The 22,217-nt window shown below is 37.5% G+C and overlaps 1 protein-coding gene across 2 annotated transcripts; it reads right to left on the reverse strand.

The window, feature by feature from the left end:
• Positions 1-119: 119 nt before the first annotated feature.
• Positions 120-20,482, reverse strand: RB195_009436 (uncharacterized protein; the record flags this gene model as incomplete). Of its 2 annotated transcripts, XM_064189986.1 has the most annotated exons (18): positions 120-140; positions 388-525; positions 731-862; positions 921-1,039; positions 2,134-2,245; positions 2,384-2,515; positions 2,963-3,049; positions 3,123-3,227; positions 3,288-3,430; positions 4,406-4,495; positions 5,032-5,133; positions 5,199-5,284; positions 6,695-6,807; positions 6,910-7,038; positions 9,892-10,091; positions 10,161-10,337; positions 17,881-17,990; positions 20,430-20,482. In XM_064189986.1, 18 exons carry the CDS (start codon positions 20,480-20,482, stop codon positions 120-122), a joined length of 2,049 nt encoding a protein of 682 aa, XP_064047569.1. The 2 variants fall into 2 exon arrangements, with proteins under 2 accessions (XP_064047569.1, XP_064047570.1); XM_064189987.1 differs by lacking the exons at positions 17,881-17,990; positions 20,430-20,482 and having other exon boundaries at positions 10,161-10,308.
• Positions 20,483-22,217: the final 1,735 nt, after the last annotated feature.

A 22,217-nucleotide genomic window follows, 5' to 3' on the forward strand; every position in this document is an offset into this window, starting at 1 on the left:
TATTATTATTATTATTATTATTATTATTATTATTATTATTATTATTATTATTATTATTATTATTATTATTATTATTATTATTATTATTATTATTATTATTATTATTATTATTAATGTTACTATTGATGAACGCAAAACTCCTAAAAGCAATAAAATTTTCATCTGAGAGCTCTTACAAAGAATCAAACTATTTTTTTCCGTTTTTTTTAAAGAGAGCAGTAAGGAGCACATGAATGAGTTGTGTATAACAGTTATATAAAATTTGTGAAACTTTTATAAGAAAGGCTGAAAGGGTGCTATCAACCACCAATGGTTTGATAAAAAGAATAAAAAGTTAATTTAATAAAATAGAATACAGGCAGTGAAAAATATGTCTCTGAAAATTACCAAAGTGACAAGCAAGTGATATCCAACAAAGTAGATGGCGACAAAAGGGACCATTGATTCGTTGGTGGCTCGTAGAATCTCGACCACAACGTCGGTCCATCCTTCTTGTGTGATAATTTGGAACATCGACATAAATGCCTGAATGAATTCGGGTGCTTTTGATAACTGTACTCGAGTCGACAACACGGTGAGAGCGCAGCTTTCTTGTCGCCTTTTTTGAACTCCTTTTTTTTACATTTTTTAACCTTCTAATTCGTATTTATTTTATTTTTTTATTTGAAAAATTCCAAACTTTTTATTTTTTTTCGGAACTTTTCTGAGGTAACTAGAAGATTCGTCTTACCATAGGAAAAGTAGTGAATTTCTTCAAATTTGGCACATAACAGAATAATTGTAAGGATATGGCAGACGTAATAAATAACAGCACCATAGTAAACACGACGAGACCACCCAGTTTCTTCCCGGGCCCGAAGATCTGCAGCAAATTCTCTGTTACTAAAAGGAGGTGACCTGCGATACAGTACTCCACCAACCTTATAAACAAAATCCTCAAGCATTGGTGAAGCTTTGATAAGGCGAACAATACGAAACACTTGAAAGTAGGTGAAAATGTTCATACTGTAGAGTGGACGGATAAGATTTAGTGTGGAACCTGTAACGAAAATCTGATTCGAACCTAATGTCGCTTGGATTGGTTTAGTTGTTTTTTTTTTCATCATGAAGAATCCTTGTTGAAGTAAAAGATTTAATTTATTGAAGGATAACGAATTCTCAAGACAGCAGCTCCCGAATAAAGGATAAAGGATAAAGTGCGGCGTTAATCAATCCGCGTGGAATGCGCCAACGGGTTCACTTCAATTCAGAATTGTTTGAGGTTGATGAACTCATGTCCAGCCTGTGCAGTGACTTACGGGAGGCGATCCCATGGATCAAGTCAGCGTTTTTATCCCCCCAGACACGTCCGGTACCAATTAGTCGACCTTGGTCGGCTCTGTGGCAGTTCTGAGCCATCAACCTATCAGGAAGTAGAATAACTGCGCTACTGAAGTTCTCACTAGTATATGGTAGAGGGACAAAAAGCCTTTTTCAGTCTTTTCTTTTCCCAAATCTACTTTCTAAGTTTTTGACAACTACTCAAGAACTCAAACGTAAGATTCCCAAAATAACGGAGAGAAGGAAAGCCCGAACCAGAAAATCAAAGTCAGCGTTGTTGATCCAGCAGGACCGTAGGTTAATGTTTTTCGGAAACGTTTACGGATACATCGTGGATTCGAGGTTTTCTTGAAGAACACTGGGAAGAAATAAGTGTGCAAGAAGTCCTTTTCTATTTCAGTGAACGAAATTCTAACGAGTCCAGTTGTGTACCAATTTGAGGCAACTCCAGTGCATCCTTTTCATTTAGAACATCATCCATGCTTCCCAGGAATGAGGTTATCCGTATTTCTACTGTTAGCTCTCAAGATGAACAGCAAGTATGTAGTGTATAAAAAGCGGTGCTCTTTCAATTCAATTTCGTCTGCGCCGAAACTTACTGGGTTGAAAAGCGATTCCATGCAAAAATTCACAAATCCGCGACGCACTCTTTTTCTCTGCTCCCCTAACATTCTCAGGATGGTGCAGTATTAAGGAAATTCGAAAAAACAAACGAAAATGCGAAAAATTATGAATTATGAAAAAAAAATTCCAGTAAAAGTAGGAAGAAAATAAAACAAACGCAAGTAAACAACAAGACAAGTAAACACTCACCTACACATAATATTAGCTCAAATTTATGCTGACCGCGTCGAAGGTAACCTTTCCAACCGTAACCAATCACTTTAATTAGGGCTTCCAAATTAAATATAATCGTAAAGCAAATCTGAACGGATCCAGAAAAATCACACTTTTCTTAATCAATGGGAATATGACGAAAAATGAGAGTTCTTTGTTAAAAGAACATTGTAGAAAGGTACAAAAAATCTCGGAAAAGTTAAAATACGAGCTGGTCTGGGCTCACCTCAACATAGTAATAGATTTCTTTTCGGACAATATCCGAGTTGTCATGCCGATAGACAAATGAGGCGTTGATAAGAGCGTTTAGCAGCACCAGAACCATCATGGCAATTTGAAAAGCCGTGCTGTTCACTAACTGAAAACAGGAGAGGAATTTTTAGGAACCCCAAACCACTTAATTCAAATTTAGGATGTTATTACAGAGATTTATAGATTGAAGATTTAGAGAGGATTCACAGAGGTAAATGTTTTATTTTTTTCTGGTTTGTGCAGTTGGAATCACTGTTGTGTACGTTTTTAGAGAAAATAGGTTGGGAAAATACTAGAGTTGTATAATCTGATTCTTGCGAGCAATGCACGGTGCCCAGCCTCTGGTCCAACGGTGCAAAAATTCTGTCTAGGAAATTTGTAAAATTCGTGGTTACTTTGGATTAATGACAGTCAAATGCGATGCATTATTTTCCGATACTATTTCATTATTTCATTAAATTCATGTATTGGTATTTCATGAAATGAATTGTTTTTAATTCTTGAAAAAACTCAAAAAATTATCAACATCAACCGATAAGACAAAAAATCGTACCAAATGCAAAAATTGTGGACTATTTGTTCCTCTACTGTAATGGTCGATTTCCACTAATCGCCATCCGTCTTCGAATCGTTCCAACCGCTAAAAGCGAGGGATAAAATTGGTGGATTACAATTTTTTTGTTTAACTCGAATATTAGGAAAGGTTTCTAAACCTGCGTATAGGTCTCCTCGGATGCTGACGTGTTACTCTGCCACATTTCGCTGAATTGTACTCGAATTTCAGCAAAAGTCTCCGTGATCACAGCGATAAACACGTTCTGGAACGTGGCTTGTTACGGAATTTTGTGGCAGAACAAAAATCGATAGATGGGACCCACCTTTACAAGCCATGCGAGGAAAAAAATCAACGTTACAAAATAAAAGAATGCTACGTAGGAGGGAAGAGTGTCGAGACAATCATAGAGGACGTAGACCCAGCCTTCTTGGCTAGCTGCCATGTAGACGGTGAAAAGTGAGGAGGCTGAAAAAATACGTGCAAACTCTCTCTCTCTCTCCTCAGAACCATTTTATAATCGAATATCTGGATAAAAAGGCAATATTTCCGGAACGCGAATAATTTTCCAAATCTCCCATGACAATATCAATATGCACTCTGTTTTGGATAGGAGCATCCTGGATAAAGTTGGTAGCGCCCGTGGACTTCTAGGTTATGGCAAAAAAATTAAGAGAAGAACCTAGGATAAGAATTAGTAGATACATGAGGTTTATCGACCCTAATCAGGGATCACAATAAAGAATAGGGGAAATGATTGCAGTTTTGATAGGTAAAGGTCAATTTTTTTAAACTGAGCAGGCTACTGAAGTAAACTAACTAACAAACTAGTAAACGGGCTAGTAAACTCGGAATGAGTCAAAAAAAACTGAAAAAAATTAAAATATTCGAAATACTTAAAATTTTAATAAATTCTTTTTAAAACTAATGGAGTAGTTTGAAATAAACAGACAGCGTAAAAACGAATATAAACACAATTAAAGAAGACATAAAAATTTATGAAGCTTGCAGATCGTAGGTAGCCACTTCTTTTTTTAAGAGTCCTGAGTCGCGAAAAATTTTACACAAAGTAAAAATCAGGTGTTACAAAATTTCCGCTTTTTTCTTCTCTGTCGACGGTTCTAAGCGAAGTTTAGCTGTAATTTAGGGATTTCGATAAAAAGCCGAAGTGCTTCAACACTAATTAATTGATTAATTCACATGGATTATATAGCCTCGAGTAGGTAAAATTGTGAAATCAACAATAAAAATAGTAGTGTTTTCCGATTTATTCGACAAACTGACAAATTTATAGTTTATCATAAATCAAATTTCTTCATTACATCTTTGAATTTATTATTTTTATTATATTTTATATTATTTATTTTATTTATATTTTGTTATATTTATTCATTAAGAAACTCTGATGAGATAGGAGAATGTTTAAAAACGCGTAGCACAAACCAAAATCGTTGAACATTCCGTAGAATCCCTCAACGTGTGCGGACATATCCAATTTCATGCAAACCATGTTATCCGGACATTCATAACCTCCTGAAATTGAAAGGAGAACGAATTCGTTGTGTTTGGCGCAGTTGTACTCAAAAAACTGCGCTCTACTGATATTTTAGTCGTAAAAAAGTCGCGTATAAGAAGCGCAGAGGTAGATACGCAGTTATGTTTAGTTTATACTAGTTACTACTCTCATTATGCTTGGTTTACACTGGTGAATTTATTATTTTCTAAGTTTTTTAAATCACATTATTCCGTTAATATTTCATTTATTTCATTTTTTGGTGTTCCTTGGTATTCCTATCTTGGTTTACAGTAAAATTCATACTATTATCCCACTCATATGAACAATTCCGCATTTACCACATTGTCCAACAAGTTGAAGAATGCCTTCTCACGATTTTCACAATTTTTTTCTTCGGAAAAATGTTCCGGAACTTAATAACTAACTAAGTAATAGCTTAATAATTATTAACTTAATAACTACTTTAATGAAGATTTTAAAACTGATTTTTATCGTAACTCAATTTTTGCACTCCTTCGTCAATGGAAAATGAGCTGCCCTCTGCCGCACTTACCTTCACCTTTTTGCGAACACATCGTATCCGGGATCGCCAAGTCTGCGATAGTAACATTTCGTGGATCAGTTCCACTGAGAACACAATGATAGTCCATACGTCCTGAAGTACGTAATGCGTTAATGAGATCAACTGAAAGGGAACGTGGGACGTGCACTCGCACTCACCGAACAGCTGTACTCCCATAATAGCGTAGAGTGCCATGAAAAACATGAAAAATATGGTGACATTTTGAATTTGCTGCGAAGAGCGCCTAAATGGTCAGTTGCGTTCCTTTCCAGAAGTGTTGGGAGTGGTCCAGCAAAAAAAGGGAGAAGGAGACGGATACAAATAAGCTTAGACGACGAGTTAATTGTGTGAGCACAACACTTTTAACTTTCTTCTTCTTCTTCTTGAGAAAGCTTTTTTCTCTCCAACATTTCTAGTAATTTTGAAAACTTAGAAATCGGAAGAGGCACCTGGGTTGCTAACGAATTGGTGTAGCTTTTTGAAAATCTAAGGAGAGTAAAAAATCCGATGAGAACACCTGGAGCGATTCTAAACTATTCTGATAGGAGATCTGAAGAGTTAGAAGAGGACCAACAACCTGCAACCCATTGATAAATCGCAAAAACTTGCTTTTAAAAAAGTCAAAATATATTATTTATCAACACCCAACCCCGTCAAAATCCTTAACTAACGATTTGACTAAGTTTTGGATGGATTTGTTAAGTTGATGGAAAATTCTGGAAATACATGGCAAGTGCTCTATGCCATGACTACGGATTTTATATGTGAAATTTCGGAATTACTGGACTAAGGAGTCCATTTCCAGAATTTTCCATCAACATAACAAGTCCATCCAAAACGTCATTAAATCGTTATTTAAGAATTTTGACGAGACTAATATTGCAACAGTTTTAAATTCGCATTATCATATCGTAGCCATGGATTTTGGATTTCCAGAGCGGTACGTGGTACCGATAGCCTTCTACCGCTATTACCCCAACAAGGAAAAGTAATAGAGATACATATCCTGGGCAAAATCAGTGTTTCGTGGCACAGAGCACAAAAATGGCTATATTTATATTATATTTGAATGCTCATTTTGAGTTTTATCTTTTATTTCTATTTTATGTTTCCTGCTTGCTGTGGACATCGTAAGATTTCCAATTTTTGGCTAACTCAATAGTTTTGTAGAAGTCCCTTTACTTTCACGGTTGAGGAATCGAACAAAAAATGAAAAAAATGGAGATGAAAGTCCTGGGTATAAAGTAATGGAAGGGTATGTTGAACGAAAAAAAAATTGGTGAAAATATGACCGACAGTGAGTTGCATGCATTAAGGGGGCGTGAGGCAATGTTTGATCACTAACCTAATTTTATTCACGCACTCTTATACTTAAAAGAATGAAATAATAACAAAAATTAGGCGAAAAAAAGTTACTACAAAAATCCTTCCGCTGTGGCGACACGACTTTATTCTAGGCATGCAGTCAAACACGCAACGCAGATCAAAAATAACGCTGTGATTCCACTTCGCGAAGAAATTGTTTTTAAAAATTTGAAAGAAAAAACTAAAAATAAATAAATAAAATAAATAAATTAAAAACCAATTCTAAAATTATAGAGTGTAGGACTGTTGTGTTGGGAACAGTAAGCTGTTCTAAGTAACACAGACTTACTTGATAATTTGCTTGATTCGATTCTTTGGCAACTTGAATCTGACTAATGAGCGGATGAACCGCAGCATAATAAACGGACGAGGTGATCGGATCACGCCGAACCATGGACGATACTGCAATTTATTGAACTGAGTTTCGTTCTAACGCATTGCAAAAAAAAAGAATAAAGGAAAAAAATAGTATGGAAGGAGGAAAATGAAGAGTTATGGGCTTACCACCAATCCAATCGATGGGACAAGAATTGTAAACAGTTCGTAACAGTGTAAGGCACATGACAGGACATGCATTAATAGCATGAATAGATCAAATTGCGACCATTTCGCTCGAAGATACGAAGATTCGTTCTGGAATCATGCAAACATGGGAGTTTATCTGTTTAAAACAATGTTTTTGTTGATTATTTCACTCGTAACTGTGAGGAATGGTTCTATGTAGCCATCTGTCTGCCAGACATTTGGAAAGGAATTGGCTTGATTTAACACCTCCTAAAAATTACGTGAAAATTAAATAAAAAAATTATTAAAAGTAAAAATTATTAATTACTTTTATCTGTACACAACCTAGGAGCATCACTTATTGCATAAATGTTCAAAAAGTTTAGGAAGGGGAAAAAAGAAAGAAGCAAAATAAAAGACATGTGAAGAAAAGGTATAAAAAAATGAAATTCAAGTCATTTCTACTCTTCAAGCATTGTTGAATCGTTCCATAACAACTAAACGTAAAATAGAAAAGTCGGAAATTTTTGAAAATGGTTTATACTTTTCCCTTTGAAAGCAGTTAGTTTGCAAACTGCTAGTTTATCGTTCCAATAAGTCATCGTTTATTATAAACACGCCTGGAAAACTTCGATTTTCAGCAACAAAAAAAAAGAATCCAGAAATTGTAGGGGATGACAATGAAAACAAAAAAAAAGAATCCAGAAATTGTAGTGGATGACAATGAAAAGGAAAAAAAAGGAAAGGAAAAAACCTATACTAAGAGTTAAACTAAAAAGAGAAACAAGTCCGTCATTAAGGAACAAAAATATTCAAATTTGACATGAACCCAGTATTTTTATAGTTACAGCTTCCATAGTTCATAGTTTTCATATTTCTGCCCAGCATACCGTACTTTTTAAATTAACCGTATTTAAATTAACACATTCTTCTACAATAGATCCTGATATCCTATTTAAGACTTAGAAAATTTAACAATGTTGATGGAACAGAATTTTGGTTATTTAAAGAATGAACACTGTTAGTCCCTCGTGACACCCAATTTCTCGTTCTGAGCCCAGTGAGGTGCACTGTTTTGTTTTTTTTTTTCACTTTCCCTCGCTAATACATTGCTGCGCTCGAGAGGAGAGCAGGTATAGCCGGGTGGTAAGAAGCCATCACTTTGTCTGCAAGGTCGACGGTTCGCTGCTGCCCTAAGCCAACCAAACATTTTATCCCTACGGCCCCAGAAATTGATAGCGAACATCTTTAACGGTGCAGAAACGCTAAATTGATACGTCGGCTGTCCTCTTTAAGTCATTTTGAGGTTGCACGCGCGTTCATAAACCTCAAACAATTTTGAACTGAAGTCGAAAGCGTTGGCGCATCTCAAAAGGACTGGTCGAAGTCAATCACTTCATTCCTTTTTCCTTTATTTTCGAGAATGCTCGGCACGTTGTTGTCGAAGGCTACCGCTAATCAGAATGCATCAAATTATTTACGGATGTGAAGAAGTTATGCAAAAGAACAGGGTCCATTAGCATGTACTCGTCATCCACCCTAAATTTTCGGGAAGCTTTGGTAAACTGGAAAACCAAGAACGTAGTAGAATTCAATTAATTTAAATTCAATTTTCAACAGAATAGTCAAATTAGCCACTGGGAAAGTAATTTCATCACGGCAGGTGGCGTGGAACTTTGGAGTGAATTATTTCATCGATAAAAATTAGGAAATAGCTGGAAAATTATGGTTTATTTTTTCTAAAACACGTGGAGGAAGTGGGAATGCACAGTATGTTAATATACGGGATCTCCGGCTCCCCAGGAAAAAAAATGGTGCAGACCTTTGATTGTGATCGTAACCAACGTGAACCCGGATGCGGAGGCAATTTGCAAAGTGGCGGGCTGGTTAGTCTAACCCCATTAATCTCTGTTCTTTCATTTTTCAATTATTTACAACTACGGTATCTTTCAGGATTTTATTTAACAATTAGGACTATGAATCTTTAATATCATGATGCTAACAAATAAATAGCAGCTGGGCGGACAAATAAATAAGTAGAAAAATAATTATTAGAAATAAATAAATATTAGGTTGTCATGGCGGCTACTATACAGCAACCTATAAAAGTAGAGAAATAATAAGAAAGCAACAAATAATAAGAATAACAAAATAAGGATTAAAATCAAGAGACCACTGACATAATTACCACTAATTATGTCGCATAAGTGACGAGCAATTATCCCTAAATGTTTAACTATCCAGTAACGGAGCACTTTTTGTTGGATATCATGGTTTTAAAAAGAACGGATCAAAATCTAGTATATCTTACATATCTGAATAATTCAAATAATCTATTTATTGAAAATTTGTCGGGGTTAAGGCACAACTAAAGGATAGTTTTTGAGAAAATTGATTTTTTAGGAATAGGTTAAAGAATAATTACCGCATTATATTAGAACCTTTGCAGATGCAGGAAGGATGAATTCAGACCGCGCCTAAAGTAATTAATCGTAAATCCTAAATAATCTGCAAGGTGTCGTCAGTTACGAAGCATGTGTTTAACATTGTGAGGAGTTCAACGATATTAAGATGTTTGGGTGTTTCTCACGGTTCAGGAAATTCAGAAATCTTCAGTCTCAATGTTCGTGTCGTTGTTTACTTTTATGACAATCGGCTAATATTTTAGTGAATTGGGGAGCAAGAGTATTTTGGTGCTGCGCTAGTCGCGTTAGAATCAGCCACAGAATCACAAGTCCGTTCTGGTGTCAATGTCTTCTGTCTTAATATATGTGGCGCTTACGCTCTTCGCTCTCTCACACTTGTTCATTAGCAATTATGCCGGAGGGGGCGCGAAGAGCGCCACAAAGCTCTCCAAATGAGAGCCTCGTGCCGGAGGTACTAGAAAACCCTGAATATCAGGCTCAAAAGCTTTTCACACAGATTTTTTTGCTCTGCCTTTTTAAATCAGCTGTAAAAAACGAACGGAACTGAGTGAATTACCTCCCATAAGCCGACATGATGGATGTTTATCGCGGCTTCGACGAGAAAAACTAGCGTAACGATGCAGTCGTTGGCAAAAATCGCATAATTAAGCGGAGGCCAAAGTTGGATGGTCTCTGGAGTATGTAAACAGACGGAGATCATCGATAGTAAACAGGCAAGACGGACGAGTTCTTTCAGTACGTCGTTCTGGAGAATTTCTGGAAGAAGACAGTGGTGATGAATGTTGAGATGAAAACCTCAGGGTTTAAAAAATGCTCACAGCTCACCTGATGGTTTTTTGTTGATCGCACTCGGTTCCAGATTGATTATCTCGGTCAGGGCGACGACCGATTCGCCGCGTCGCTTCCGCTGACCGCCGCTGCCTCCGTCCGTCTTGCCGTCCGACGGCAACGACGACTTGCGCCGCGTCAGCATCGTGGCTGACAAGGCAGCCGCCTTGCAGGCTGAAACAACTCGTACACAGATGTCTCCAAACGAGGTGAGGATGTGCGTGTGAATGAGTGTGCGAATAGGCGAAACGACGAAGCGATGAGGCTGTCGCTGCCACAGACTCAGCCGCCGCCGCCTCGGCGCTGGAGAACGAGGCAATCGACGAATTTAGGCGACCGCAAATTGCTGCTCTGCTGCTGTTACAGCTGCTTCGATTCGACCCACTCAACCTCAGGTCCTCTTCATTCAGATGGGAGAAGGAGCTAAATGAATTTTCGAGACGGAGTGAGGCGCAGAAGACGCGTTAGTCGGTGCGCGTTCACACATTAAGGAACTTCACATGAGAATTACTCCAAAACGATTTTAATAGGAATAAAATGGAAAGAATTCAGTATCTTTGCTTCGGATGTTTGGAAAAGTGGCAGCTTCACATAGATTTGATTTGATGGTTAAAGGATAGTTTTCGTCCATGTCAACGGAACCTCCTTTTTGACGCAAATTTCTGATTGTGCTTCATTAGTGTCTAGCGAAATTATTTTCTAAAAGCTAAAGTCCTACTAAATTACTAACGAAGTGATTTTTACATGTTATCGATTAGTTTAGCTCATTACTTGACTGGAAAGTGCATATTTCTAGCGCTCATAGATTCCGAGAACTAATTCATTTGGAGGAAATTATATTTTATCCAGAAATGGAGAGGACAAAAAGAAGTAACTTGTTAGAAACCTTGCTGTCATACCAACTAACTGGAAGCTAAAAGCGCCAAATAAGTTTCTTCAAAGAATTTTCTCCGAAAAATAACAAAATGGCTTTTTTCTTCCTATAAAAATGACATAATGAGAGGCAATAAGTCAATCTTCATATAAGACGGTGAGAATTGCCATCGAAATTTCAAGAATGCTGAAAGTGATATTGTTTTTGCGCTATGTAATTTATTATTGTTTTTTGAAATCAAAAACCAGGTTTTTTCCGGAATTGAAAATCTGTTCATTTGATGGGAGGACTATACTATGATAAATTTCTTTATTCTAATTTAACGTTTAACGAAAAAACAACGTTGATTTCCGCACTCATTCAGTGTTTTTCATGTGATTTTTGTTCATCTAAGAGATTTCTTCAGTGTTTCCTCATAAAAATTTTGTGGACTTTCTCGAAAGTCACACGGACGGCATTGGAGACAACGAATCAGTGCTTCCACAAATTTTGACTTTTCGGGCTCTTTTCTTCGTTTCTTGCTCCTTGTGATTTTTTTCGTCATCTAAAAGGCGTCGAATGTGGTCATTTTGGCTGACTTCGACATTTCGATCGAAATGGCATTAAATCTCTATCCACAATGTGCAGGAATTTCATTTTTTTTTCACTTCATTGAAAAATTTCCATTTATTCACACTCACTTCGAAGGCTGTCCAACAATGTTTCCTTCTAGATTTTATAAACTGTAGAGAGTAGAATAAAAAGAAACAATAAGTGTATATCAGTATCAAGTCAGGAATCAAAACAGTCAGCAAGTAATGTCTTGACTTCGTTACGAGTAAAAGAAACTGTAAATTTGCTCAAAAATCGAAAGTGAACTCTCTCGAATGTCTTTAAAATTCGTTTCATCTTGCTTTATATCAGGGCTTTATACACATGCGGGCATCGAAATTACCGTGTTTCAAAAAAAAAACATCCAAAAATTTGTTCAAAAATTTAGGACAAACCGATGTAGAAAGAAATCGTGCCTGGGAATACATGAGCGAGAGGAACAGATGAACGACAGAAAAATGTTTATATGAGGAACTAAACGGATGGTACACTTTAAATAACTTAATTGAAATAAATAACTCAGCTTTATGCTTATATATTTTCAGCAAGTGGTTTTTTTTGTTAATTCCTACTTAGATATATGTACATATACAAAGTGTTTCAGACTAAACGTTTTAGTTTATCTCGATGCCATCAGGAGAAATAAACCAAACAATAGTTTACCTTAAAATTTCCAGAAAATAAAATTGTCCATGAATTTTTTTTTAGGTAGTCATTTTGTTTAGACAAGTGATTCTGTTTGTTGTTTTTCTATAGAAAAGTTTTCTTTCCACTTTCTTTTATTCGAGTTTTGATTCAATTTCGTCTTAGATTAGTGAGCACAGGATGTGTGCTGTTGAAAATGTTAATTGGAACTAAAAAAAGAAAAACTTTCAAATCTCTTATTGTCTTGACTAAATTGTTAACTTATTAGTTAATTGATTAGGTTATCGGTAGTTAAATAATTTTATATGAATTGAAATGCTTATCCTAAACCCCTTTTCGGTTTTTATTTTGTTTTCATATATTTTGATTTTGCATTTGAACAAATGATCTTGTGTGAATTTTTTTTCTTTCAAAACATCGGTCAGTATATTACATTTTTCACACCACTTTTTAATACACTATCAATTTTTAGTAATAAGTAAGTAATAGTAATATACTTTTTTTTAATAAAGTATAATTAATAGGACTTACATTATTACATTTACATAGTAATACCATAATACTATTAGGTTAATACAATATAGTTTTTCTTCTGGTGCATTTGTTGGATCGGGGTTACTTAGAAGATGAGTTTTCGATGCTATTATCGAATCTTCTGTGGAGGACGGTGAGCCTCTAGTTCTGTTCCGGGAAATTCTCTTCGTTCCCAATTTTTCATCGGAGTATTAGAGATCCTAGAGGGTTTTTTTGCGGCGGATCAAAGCAGAAGCGTTGAGAGCTGTTTTTAGATGAAGCCGCTGGTCGCTGACGGCCATTCACAATTTCCGGCGCTGCGCTGAAGTCGAAAACGTCATGTTTTGCTGGGCACAGTGAAGCAACGCAGCCGTCCGTTGAAGTTTATCGCCCGACGCCGCCGCCGCCTGCCGACGACACGAGGCTGACGCGATAATTGCTGAGGTAATTGCAAGTTCAGAGACTTTTTCGCACTCGGAAAACGATGAATATTCAGGGTAGAAAATCTGATGGAGAGATGTTCAATTAGGATACATTATGCTTATTAAAAAAATTAAATATACAAATTAAAATATGTGGAATTAAGGACGAATGAAATACAACGAATTAATAACAGTAAATGAAGTATTATATTAAACATAAACAGCACAATATTTGGTTGATGCATAAGTAATGACGGTTTTTTAAAATTTAAACTCGCCCACTGAAAAAAAAGTTCAGCATTATATTAGACCTGATTTGAAAAAAGTATTTTTTGTTGGTTTTTCTTTTGGCTTTTTATGCAGATTCAATGTTTGTTAATTTTTATATCTACATGAAATATTTTAGAAAACAACAAAAAATTAAATAGCAGCTATTAAATAGGCGATTCAAAAAAGGGCAGTGAACATAAAAGTCCAGTTTTTTTTTTGAAAATAGTATCATTAATTGATATTCTAAGAGGGGAAACGTATAGAGGATAGATGTGTAGAGGAATGCGATAGATTTGAGGATCTTCTGCTCATTTTTCTTGAATTAGAAGCTTAATTACTGTAGATACCCTTCTTCTTTCTTTTCTCTTTCTTCTTTCTTATTTCTTCCAAAAAATTTCATTTAGACACTTCCTGTTGCTATTATAAGAGCGTTCTTTATTACTGCTATTATAATTGGTTCATTTATCACTTTTTTATAGAATAAATATAATAATAATAAATAATGATAATAATAATAAATAATATCAGATTTTCTGTTCAACAGTAAATTTTCCAGGAAAAATCCAGCGTTTGCATACGTTTTCTGAAGGATTCCATTCACAAAAACATGGATATACGTGCGATTCCAAAGATTCGCATATGTTATTCACATAATGTTGGCTTGTTAGGAGCTGTGGCTAATGAGGAATGACGAATTTCCCATAAAACTACCACTATACATATATGTGAATGTGAGGAAGTAAAAGAAAGGCATTCCCTCCAAAGTGGATTTGCGCCGGAGTTGCTACTTTTTGAGTTAGAACGCAGTTAAACGCAATTAATTGAGGAACGCAATGAAAAGATGAGTTTGAGCGGGATTTCCTCGAGAAAGCAGCTTAAGAAAAAGGGAAGGATAACAAACAAGAGAGGAGGATTTGCGGACGACCACAACCACTCCCCCTCTTCCCTCCGTTTCCGCAGCTGAAGAGGAGCACTTCCGCCGCTGGCATCGGATTTCTGTTGTCGTCGCCGCCGTTTATGGAATGGTGCACAGCTCGGTGTTCTCTCAGTGTCTCGAAATGAATCATCCTTAAGAATTTCGAGCTGTCACCAGCTACAAGCAACTTGTTTCGTGTTGGTGCTCTTTTGATGAATTCCCAATAAATTTTCAAGTACATTTTCAGAAATATTTCCCAAATATTTCACGAGAAATCCTTAACGCGAAAATTAATTATGTTTCAAAATGATCAAGAACGGAAAAAATAATAGAAAACTGTAAGCGCTATTCATTCATTTTATTGAATACTAGAAAGTCAACTTTCTGAAATATCTGGAAGTTTCGCTATGTTTAACGACTGCAAATTTTTTCACATTGAATTTCTATGCACATAATTATCAATGTAATTTTTATATTTCTATTTTTATATGAAATATTATGATTATGATGGCTAGTACTTTTGGTTTTTCTGAACGTCTGCTATGACCTCCGGTGGATAGCAACTTTTGAAGTCTGCGACTTTTGATATTGTTCTCATCGTCTCAGTATAGAAAGGAATTGAGCTCAAAATAGGTGCATAACCAGTAACTAAATAACTAACCTTATAAGCAACTAAGTAAATAAATGTAAAATACCTTACAAGATATTTCTGGGGGTTTGTAGAAATTTTTTGCTCAGTTATTTTTTTCGTTAGTGAGTAAAAAACGTACTGAAGAATCGAGCGTCAACAATATTGATATGAGAACTTCGAGTCACGTGGAAAATGGAACTATCAAAACGACTAACGAGGATTAGACATTGAAGAAGAAGAATGAGGAACGAAAATAGAAACCTTTAATTCTTCTAAATTTTTCCAAGAGAAATTTTTCATCCGCAAATGGTGTTGACGTCAAAAGAAATTTCTTCTATTCGTTTTTGTCGGATGGTATTTATTGAGAAACAAAAAGAAATCAGTTTTAGAACAAGTAGATGGGATATAAATATGTATAATATACACTAATGAGCTAATTTGAACGAACGAAGCGCGTAACAAAAGTGGAAAGGTACGGAGGGAAATAAATGAGGAAGGGAGAAGCTCACAAAATAATTTGAAATAACAATAAGAAAGAGGGTTCTGAAGTAAACTACTGAGGCTTATAACAGGCAATGTCGTATATATTTTTGTGGCAAAGCACTTCCCTCAAAAAAGAGAAAATTACAAAAAAAAAAACTGACCAGTAACTAATAACTTTGTGTATTTTATGTATGAAATTGATCCAATGACAGAATAAGAAGAAAATTCTTGTAATTCACACCTCAAGACTCACGAATTCTGAGGATGTAAGCTGTAAGAAGCTTCGAGAGACCAAACGCAAGAAAAAGTGTAAATAGAACATTTTGACCGATAGTTTGTGATTTCTCAGGGGGGAATAATTTTTCTTTCCTCAGTGACAAATACTGGTCACGATGAAATTGCGAATAGAACTCGTGTATTTGAACTTTTTGACGGATCGCCCGAAAGCCTTCGCGAGATTTATTTGGCAAAAAGTAGCAGACAAAGACGATATGGATATGAAATAAAATTGACTAAAAAAGAAAGGTGTAAATACCGCTATTACACAAAGCATCGATCTATTCACGTCAAAGAATTAGGGTTGGCCAATTTTTTTTTTGCGACAAAATTCATTCACAGCGTTGACCAGGAAGAAGAAATTGCGGGGTTTTTTCTGGCTAATTCTATTTATGGCCTACTAAAAGGTATTTACAAGTTTTGTAAAACTTGGAAAGTCTAAACGTTTTTTTTAAAGAAGATGTAGGAAAATGCTGACTAAAACGAGGTAGTCGATATGGATACATGTCCCGGGCTAGTCTCTCTGATATGAAAAGGAACAACAAGCAAAAAAAATCATATTTAAGAACCTAAGCAAGGTCTTAAGCCAGATAGTTCGGACATATGTCTTCCAGATGTTCTGCTCTAATAGAATTGAATAATTTTTGTTCAAATTAAAGAGGTCAAGTAAACTTTCGGCTAAAAAAAAAGCTCAGGATTGCGTACATATTACATCATAGCCTGCAGAAGTTGTGTTCGGGAAATCTGCTGGTTCTTTGCGGGAATAAATTGGAACCAATTAAGCGCAGCGATGATTTTGCAGAAATGGTCAATTTCCGTTAATTTAGTGGCAGTCATGGAGAGTTCAAAGCGCTCCATCATAAAATTACTGTAAATGTACAATGGTTCAAAAATGAAGACCACAATAACATGCTGCATAAGTTCCACGACGCAAAAAACACATTGTAGGATCTCTTGTAAGACGTTGTTATGGAAAAAATGACATCTGGCACAAACAACGATTATAAAAACTGGGAATTTTCTTCACAAAGGAAACAGACTTCTTCTATAGAAATAGAAATACTGATGTAGATCTGACATACGGATATGTTTGCATGTGAAAAAAAAATTATGAGGAAGAAGTAGAAGTAGCCTGGTGAAGGCAGGTGTACATTCACATGCGAGAAACATTGCGACCAGGCTTCATGTAGTGTTTTTTCAAATGGGAAACGAGACCAACATCTGGCGTTAAGGTGTGCGGAGCTAAGAAAAAGAATAGTGGGATTTATCCGTGTTTTTGGATCCGTGTGGATCCGCAGCTGCGTACTAAGAAGAGGAGAGCGTCAATGTGACTTCTTTTTCGATTCCCCCAACCTACTCCTCCTCCTCCTCCTAATGTAGTCAGCAAATTTGCGCCCGCCCGCCCGTACTTGTCACTACGCCATTATTTCCGCTAATCAGCAAAAACAACAAAGCAATTCGAAGGGGAAAAGAGGATGAAATGTTCGGTGATGTCAAGCTGAATGGAGTTCTCTTCTTACAAGCTACATGCACCTCATTCAACGCAGCTGGAGCATATATTAGAATGTCTGGGAGCTCTGAAGACAAAGGGGGAAAACTCTCTTAACGTCGTCGACAACCATGTCTTCGTAATGTTGTTTGCGGTTCGAATTCGAACTACACTGGCGTGCAAAATTTAAAGGCATCACACCACGAATCTGGGGTGGTACGGGTTTCAGGTGGGTTACGCCTATACGGGTCGTAGATTATGGGGAAGAGGGTGAATGCGTACTTTTCCCCCTCTATCAATGGAAACGGGTGACCCCGGAACGTTGTTTCTTACAACGGGTCCAGTTGCAATGCGCAACGTTTGCGCCGTGCCCATTCTCGCCCCGCCTACGATTCGTCGATAACCCATTCGGACGAATCACAGGCGGGGGCGGCGCAAGGGTGGCGCACTGGAATTGAGGACGTCGTAAGAAACAGCTTTCCGGGGAGGTCCGCTTCCATTGATAGAGGGAGAAATGAACGGAATCAACATCTTCCCCACAATCTACGACCCCGTATAGGCATAACGCACCCGGAACCCGTCCCACCCCAGATTTGTGGGGTGATACCTCTAGGGACGAAAGTAACTTTCGCATGATGTGTTACTGCCAAGCAACAGAGCTCGATCAAACCTAGACCATACGTAGAAAGAATTACTGTAGTATAATACAGAAGGCAGCTGAAAGGAATCCACAATGAGACAAATAGAAATAACACTTTTGTTCAGAGGCAATAATTACACTGAAGTCGCGGCAATCTATTATGGTCCACTTAACATTACAAAATGTGGGAAATGGTCCTTAATAGGGTGCGTGATCACCACGAACGGAAGACCGTGCACTGCAACGTGCTCCCCTCCCGGCCACGAGGTTGCTAAGGTGTTTTCATGGTAGGGTGTGAGAGTTTATAGTCACGCAAACCTAACGCCATGTAACGTACAGCTTTCTGTGCATGACTCCGAGATCTCTGGGAACATACCCCCGATTTTTAATTTATTTCCACCGTGTTGTTAATAAAATTTTACGTTACTTCACCCACCTCGTTCGTAAGTTTCGTACATCAGCGTGTCTACCTAAGGAACAACAATCGCGAATTTCATCGAGTAGAGGACGAGAATATGTATAAAGTTAGTCCAGGCGATGCCTCGTGCGATTTCTCTCAGCTGACAGCAGAAAAGCAATTATATCAAAAGGCCTTCAGCGGGATGAAAATTAGAATAATAAGAGGTAATTTGATATATGCGGCGGCTACTGCGAGGCTATATATGAGGGCGTGTCTACATTACCAGTTCCGTCCGCTAAACTGGACGAGGAAGAAGAAAACAACAAAATTCGCCGCCAAAACACACGAATAGATAATCAGTGCGCACCACGGCCAGCGGCACACACGCTGGGATTAGCGCCGCCGCGTTTTCGAGCGTGCTGCACCCATCCGAGCGGTAGTGGATACGGGAGTACGTGCGTGCGTTGTGACAATGGAGGTATCGGCTGGAACACGGGAACGCGGAAGCGTTGAGATGAGCATGTGCAGGAAGTAGACAGAGCGATATTGCATCTGCATACATGTGATGGATACATCAGCATTGAAATCCACGAAATAACATTGCTAAAGATTTTTCATTCTAGAGTTGTTTGCTCGCTAACAGCACCTTCCGAAGCGGATTCGACTCGTAAAAAGTGCTGTTCTATGCAGCGCAATCCTGGAAACCTATCAGGAACATCTGTCTCTCGCTGAACACTCTCGTGACAGGCTATGCTGGAATGACAAGCTTATAGGTGCGATTTGCTGAATGTAATGGAGGATGAGTTGCAAAGTGTGCTTGCTTTTTTTCCTATACATCTTTTCTTGTGGCAGGGCACCGAGACCTGCTAAAATCCCGAATCTCGCATGGACACGATTTTGCGATGTGAGTACGGTTAATCTCTAGCGATTACCTTCTGAAATACTTTCATTATTTATTTCTCCAAGAAATTTTCCCTCCCGTTGTTCACATACCTGAAGTAATGTGTGTATTTGCTAAAGTCCTTTCATCAAGACAACCTTGAAGTTTTTGCGTGGAAAAAAAAAACTGAAAAGGAAGTTTTCCCTCCGTTCGATTCCATGAGATGATGGCGTTTCCTGGTTTTTATGTAACCAGACATTTTAGTGCATTCTTTAAGAAAGTATTAGTCAGATGATCCATCCTGTTATATGAATTAAATTTTCCATATATTATGAAAGAAAAGTCTCCCGAGTAATTCGTCGCACTGCTGCCTTCGATCATCTGATAATTTCATATGCCTAGAGGGAACGTGGAATCGTTGGCAGCAGTAAACATTCGTTTATCCACGCTGAGCTCCCAATTTCCCGGGACCCCCGGATTCTGAAAAAGGCTGTCTCGGTAAAAGCAGAAGTTCTAAACTATAATTGTATAACAGCGCTATACAAATTCGTTTTGGACGAAACACCTCGGTGGAAACACAGACGTTCAGGCAAACCGTTGGAATACTTTAGAGTGGGGAAAATTAATTTTTTGAGACACCATTCGAGAGCGCAGATGCCGGTGATTTCAGATATTCATCCAGAACTTAATTCAGTCTAGAGCGCAGATGCCGCTGATTTCAGATATTCATCCAGAACTTAATTTAGCCCAAGGTCCGTCTTGAAGATAGGATAAGCTTTGTAGTCAGTTACTTTCACAACCTCGCAGTCTTGCCATTGGAATATCCTTCTGATACATCTTAGTGGAACGAACGAAAAGGCGTACGTAGCATCCGCACTTGGTTCCCAAAACTGGAGAAAATGTTTAACATATTCGTAATCGGAAGATTAGAACAATTCGGCAACTTCACATCATGTGTGAATTTGTTGACTTCCATTGTCTTAAGGAAAGCGGTAGATTTAAAGTTATTAGGAACGAATATATCCTTAAAGGCAGCATACCACGAATCAGAGGTGGTGCGGATTTCAGGTGGAGTATCCGTATACGGGGTCGTAGATTATGGAGACGATGTAGTTCCGCTCATCTCTCGCTGCATCACGTTTTTGTGACGCCATCTATTGCAACGCTCCACGACTTCCCACGGATAGGCAGAGATCAACAGGACCTCTAACTCGAAGGGTAATTGAACCGGCTCACCGCATAGACTGCCAAGGTGCCGCAGCCACAGAGGACCAGAGATTTGATAACATTTGAACGACGGCACGGAACAACCGTGCAGCAGCAGTGAATTGTAATGAGGAGCGAAAAAAAGCGAGGGAGGTGTGAAACATTTCGCCTTAGGCAGCGATTGGGTTTCTCTTTTTGTATCTTGTAGCTTGCGTTGCACAAGTACGACAAGACAAGCAGAACATGATTCCTAGAGGGAAACGACGATGCTGATTACGGATTTGCCAGGTCCGTAGACGATATCTTCAGGCAATGATCGATTTTGTATATTTTCTTTTCGATTCTACTGCAAACTCATCACTTAGGGTTTTTGGAAAGCAACGAAAACAGCAGAGATATTTGGTTGCGATATCGGTATGTCATAGGAGGCGCCCTCAGGCAATCAACGATGTTATTGATATCGGGCAACCATATGGACTGTGAGAACAGCCAACATTTTTCTTTTACATGCAGTGATCACATTTTTTACATATACCAAAAGACTTTCGTAGTTTCTTTCGGTGATCTTTGGGAATAGACTTTTTAAGATAATCCATGTAATTCCTTTTAAATCTATGTAATTCTTTTTCGACATGATATATATGTACTTATTCAAGCCACTTTCTTTTCATATTAGTATCTATTTTTGAAAAACAGCGCTAACAGCGCGAGAAGCCGGCAAAGTCGGCAGCTCGCGCTGGTTCGAGTATAAAAGAACGCTGACGACAGTTCTACGCTGTTTTTACTCATAAAAACAACAGTGGAACAACGACTAGAAAGAAAAACGACTAACAAGTCAAATTAAATCAAGAAATAAAAAAGAAGAGTAAAGAAAATAAAGGAGAAATGAATATTAACTTAACTAATCCGCAAAAGTTGAAAAAATTACAAATTCTGATTCTTTCCCTCAATAAAACTCTTAAATTCATTGTATTCTAAGACGTTTACGCATTCGTTTGACGACCGACGTTCCAGGAAGTGTTTTCACTACGGTGGAACCTATTATCAAAAAGAGGCCTTTCGCTGAAAATTCTTCCGAATCAGTATTCAATAGCTAGGAATGAAAAAAATTCTATTAGCTTCAAATGGAGCATTCTTGGTCGTTTCCAGAAACACTGGGCATTTCGAACTCACATATGATGTGGGATGTGATTATAAATGATCTACTGATTACAAATATTGTAAACGTTTCGTCCAATTTTGAGAAACAAGGGCGATTGCTATATACACCTTTCCGTTCCACGAAGATATATCAGAAGGATATGTCAGTTGCAGGATTGCAGAGGTTTGAAAGGAATTAACTGTGTTTGGCAAAAGGTCGCATGTTTTTAGCCCACACATTTAACAAAATTACATTCTGCATAAATAACTAAAATTAGTGAATTTTATGTTTTCAGTCGATAGATCCTAAAATTTATTTTTTCCACTCACAGGTATTCCGACGGGTTCTGACGAAGTGGTCGTAATGAGTTTTGAGAGACAATTTAAGAGACGTAGATGAGAAAGAGAAAGGAAATGATGAGGCTTGGTATTGGTAGTACCCCAAACACAATTAGTGGTCGTCATTGTACAGGGTATTCGGCCACACTGTAAACAAAACAACCCCGAAACATACGAATTTTCTTGGAAACGTGGCCTAAAATAAGCTGCGCACAATCAGTGCAAATCAGATTTGATGCACTTGCTGCATGAAATGGCCGCACGCGAATTCTTTGAATTTTTTTTTTTACAAATGTTCGATTTAGGCAATCTTTAGTGAAATATCCGGGTAAAAAGGAT

Source organism: Necator americanus, chromosome III (assembly GCF_031761385.1).
Source record: "Necator americanus strain Aroian chromosome III, whole genome shotgun sequence".
NCBI classification, from domain to species: domain Eukaryota; kingdom Metazoa; phylum Nematoda; class Chromadorea; order Rhabditida; family Ancylostomatidae; genus Necator; species Necator americanus.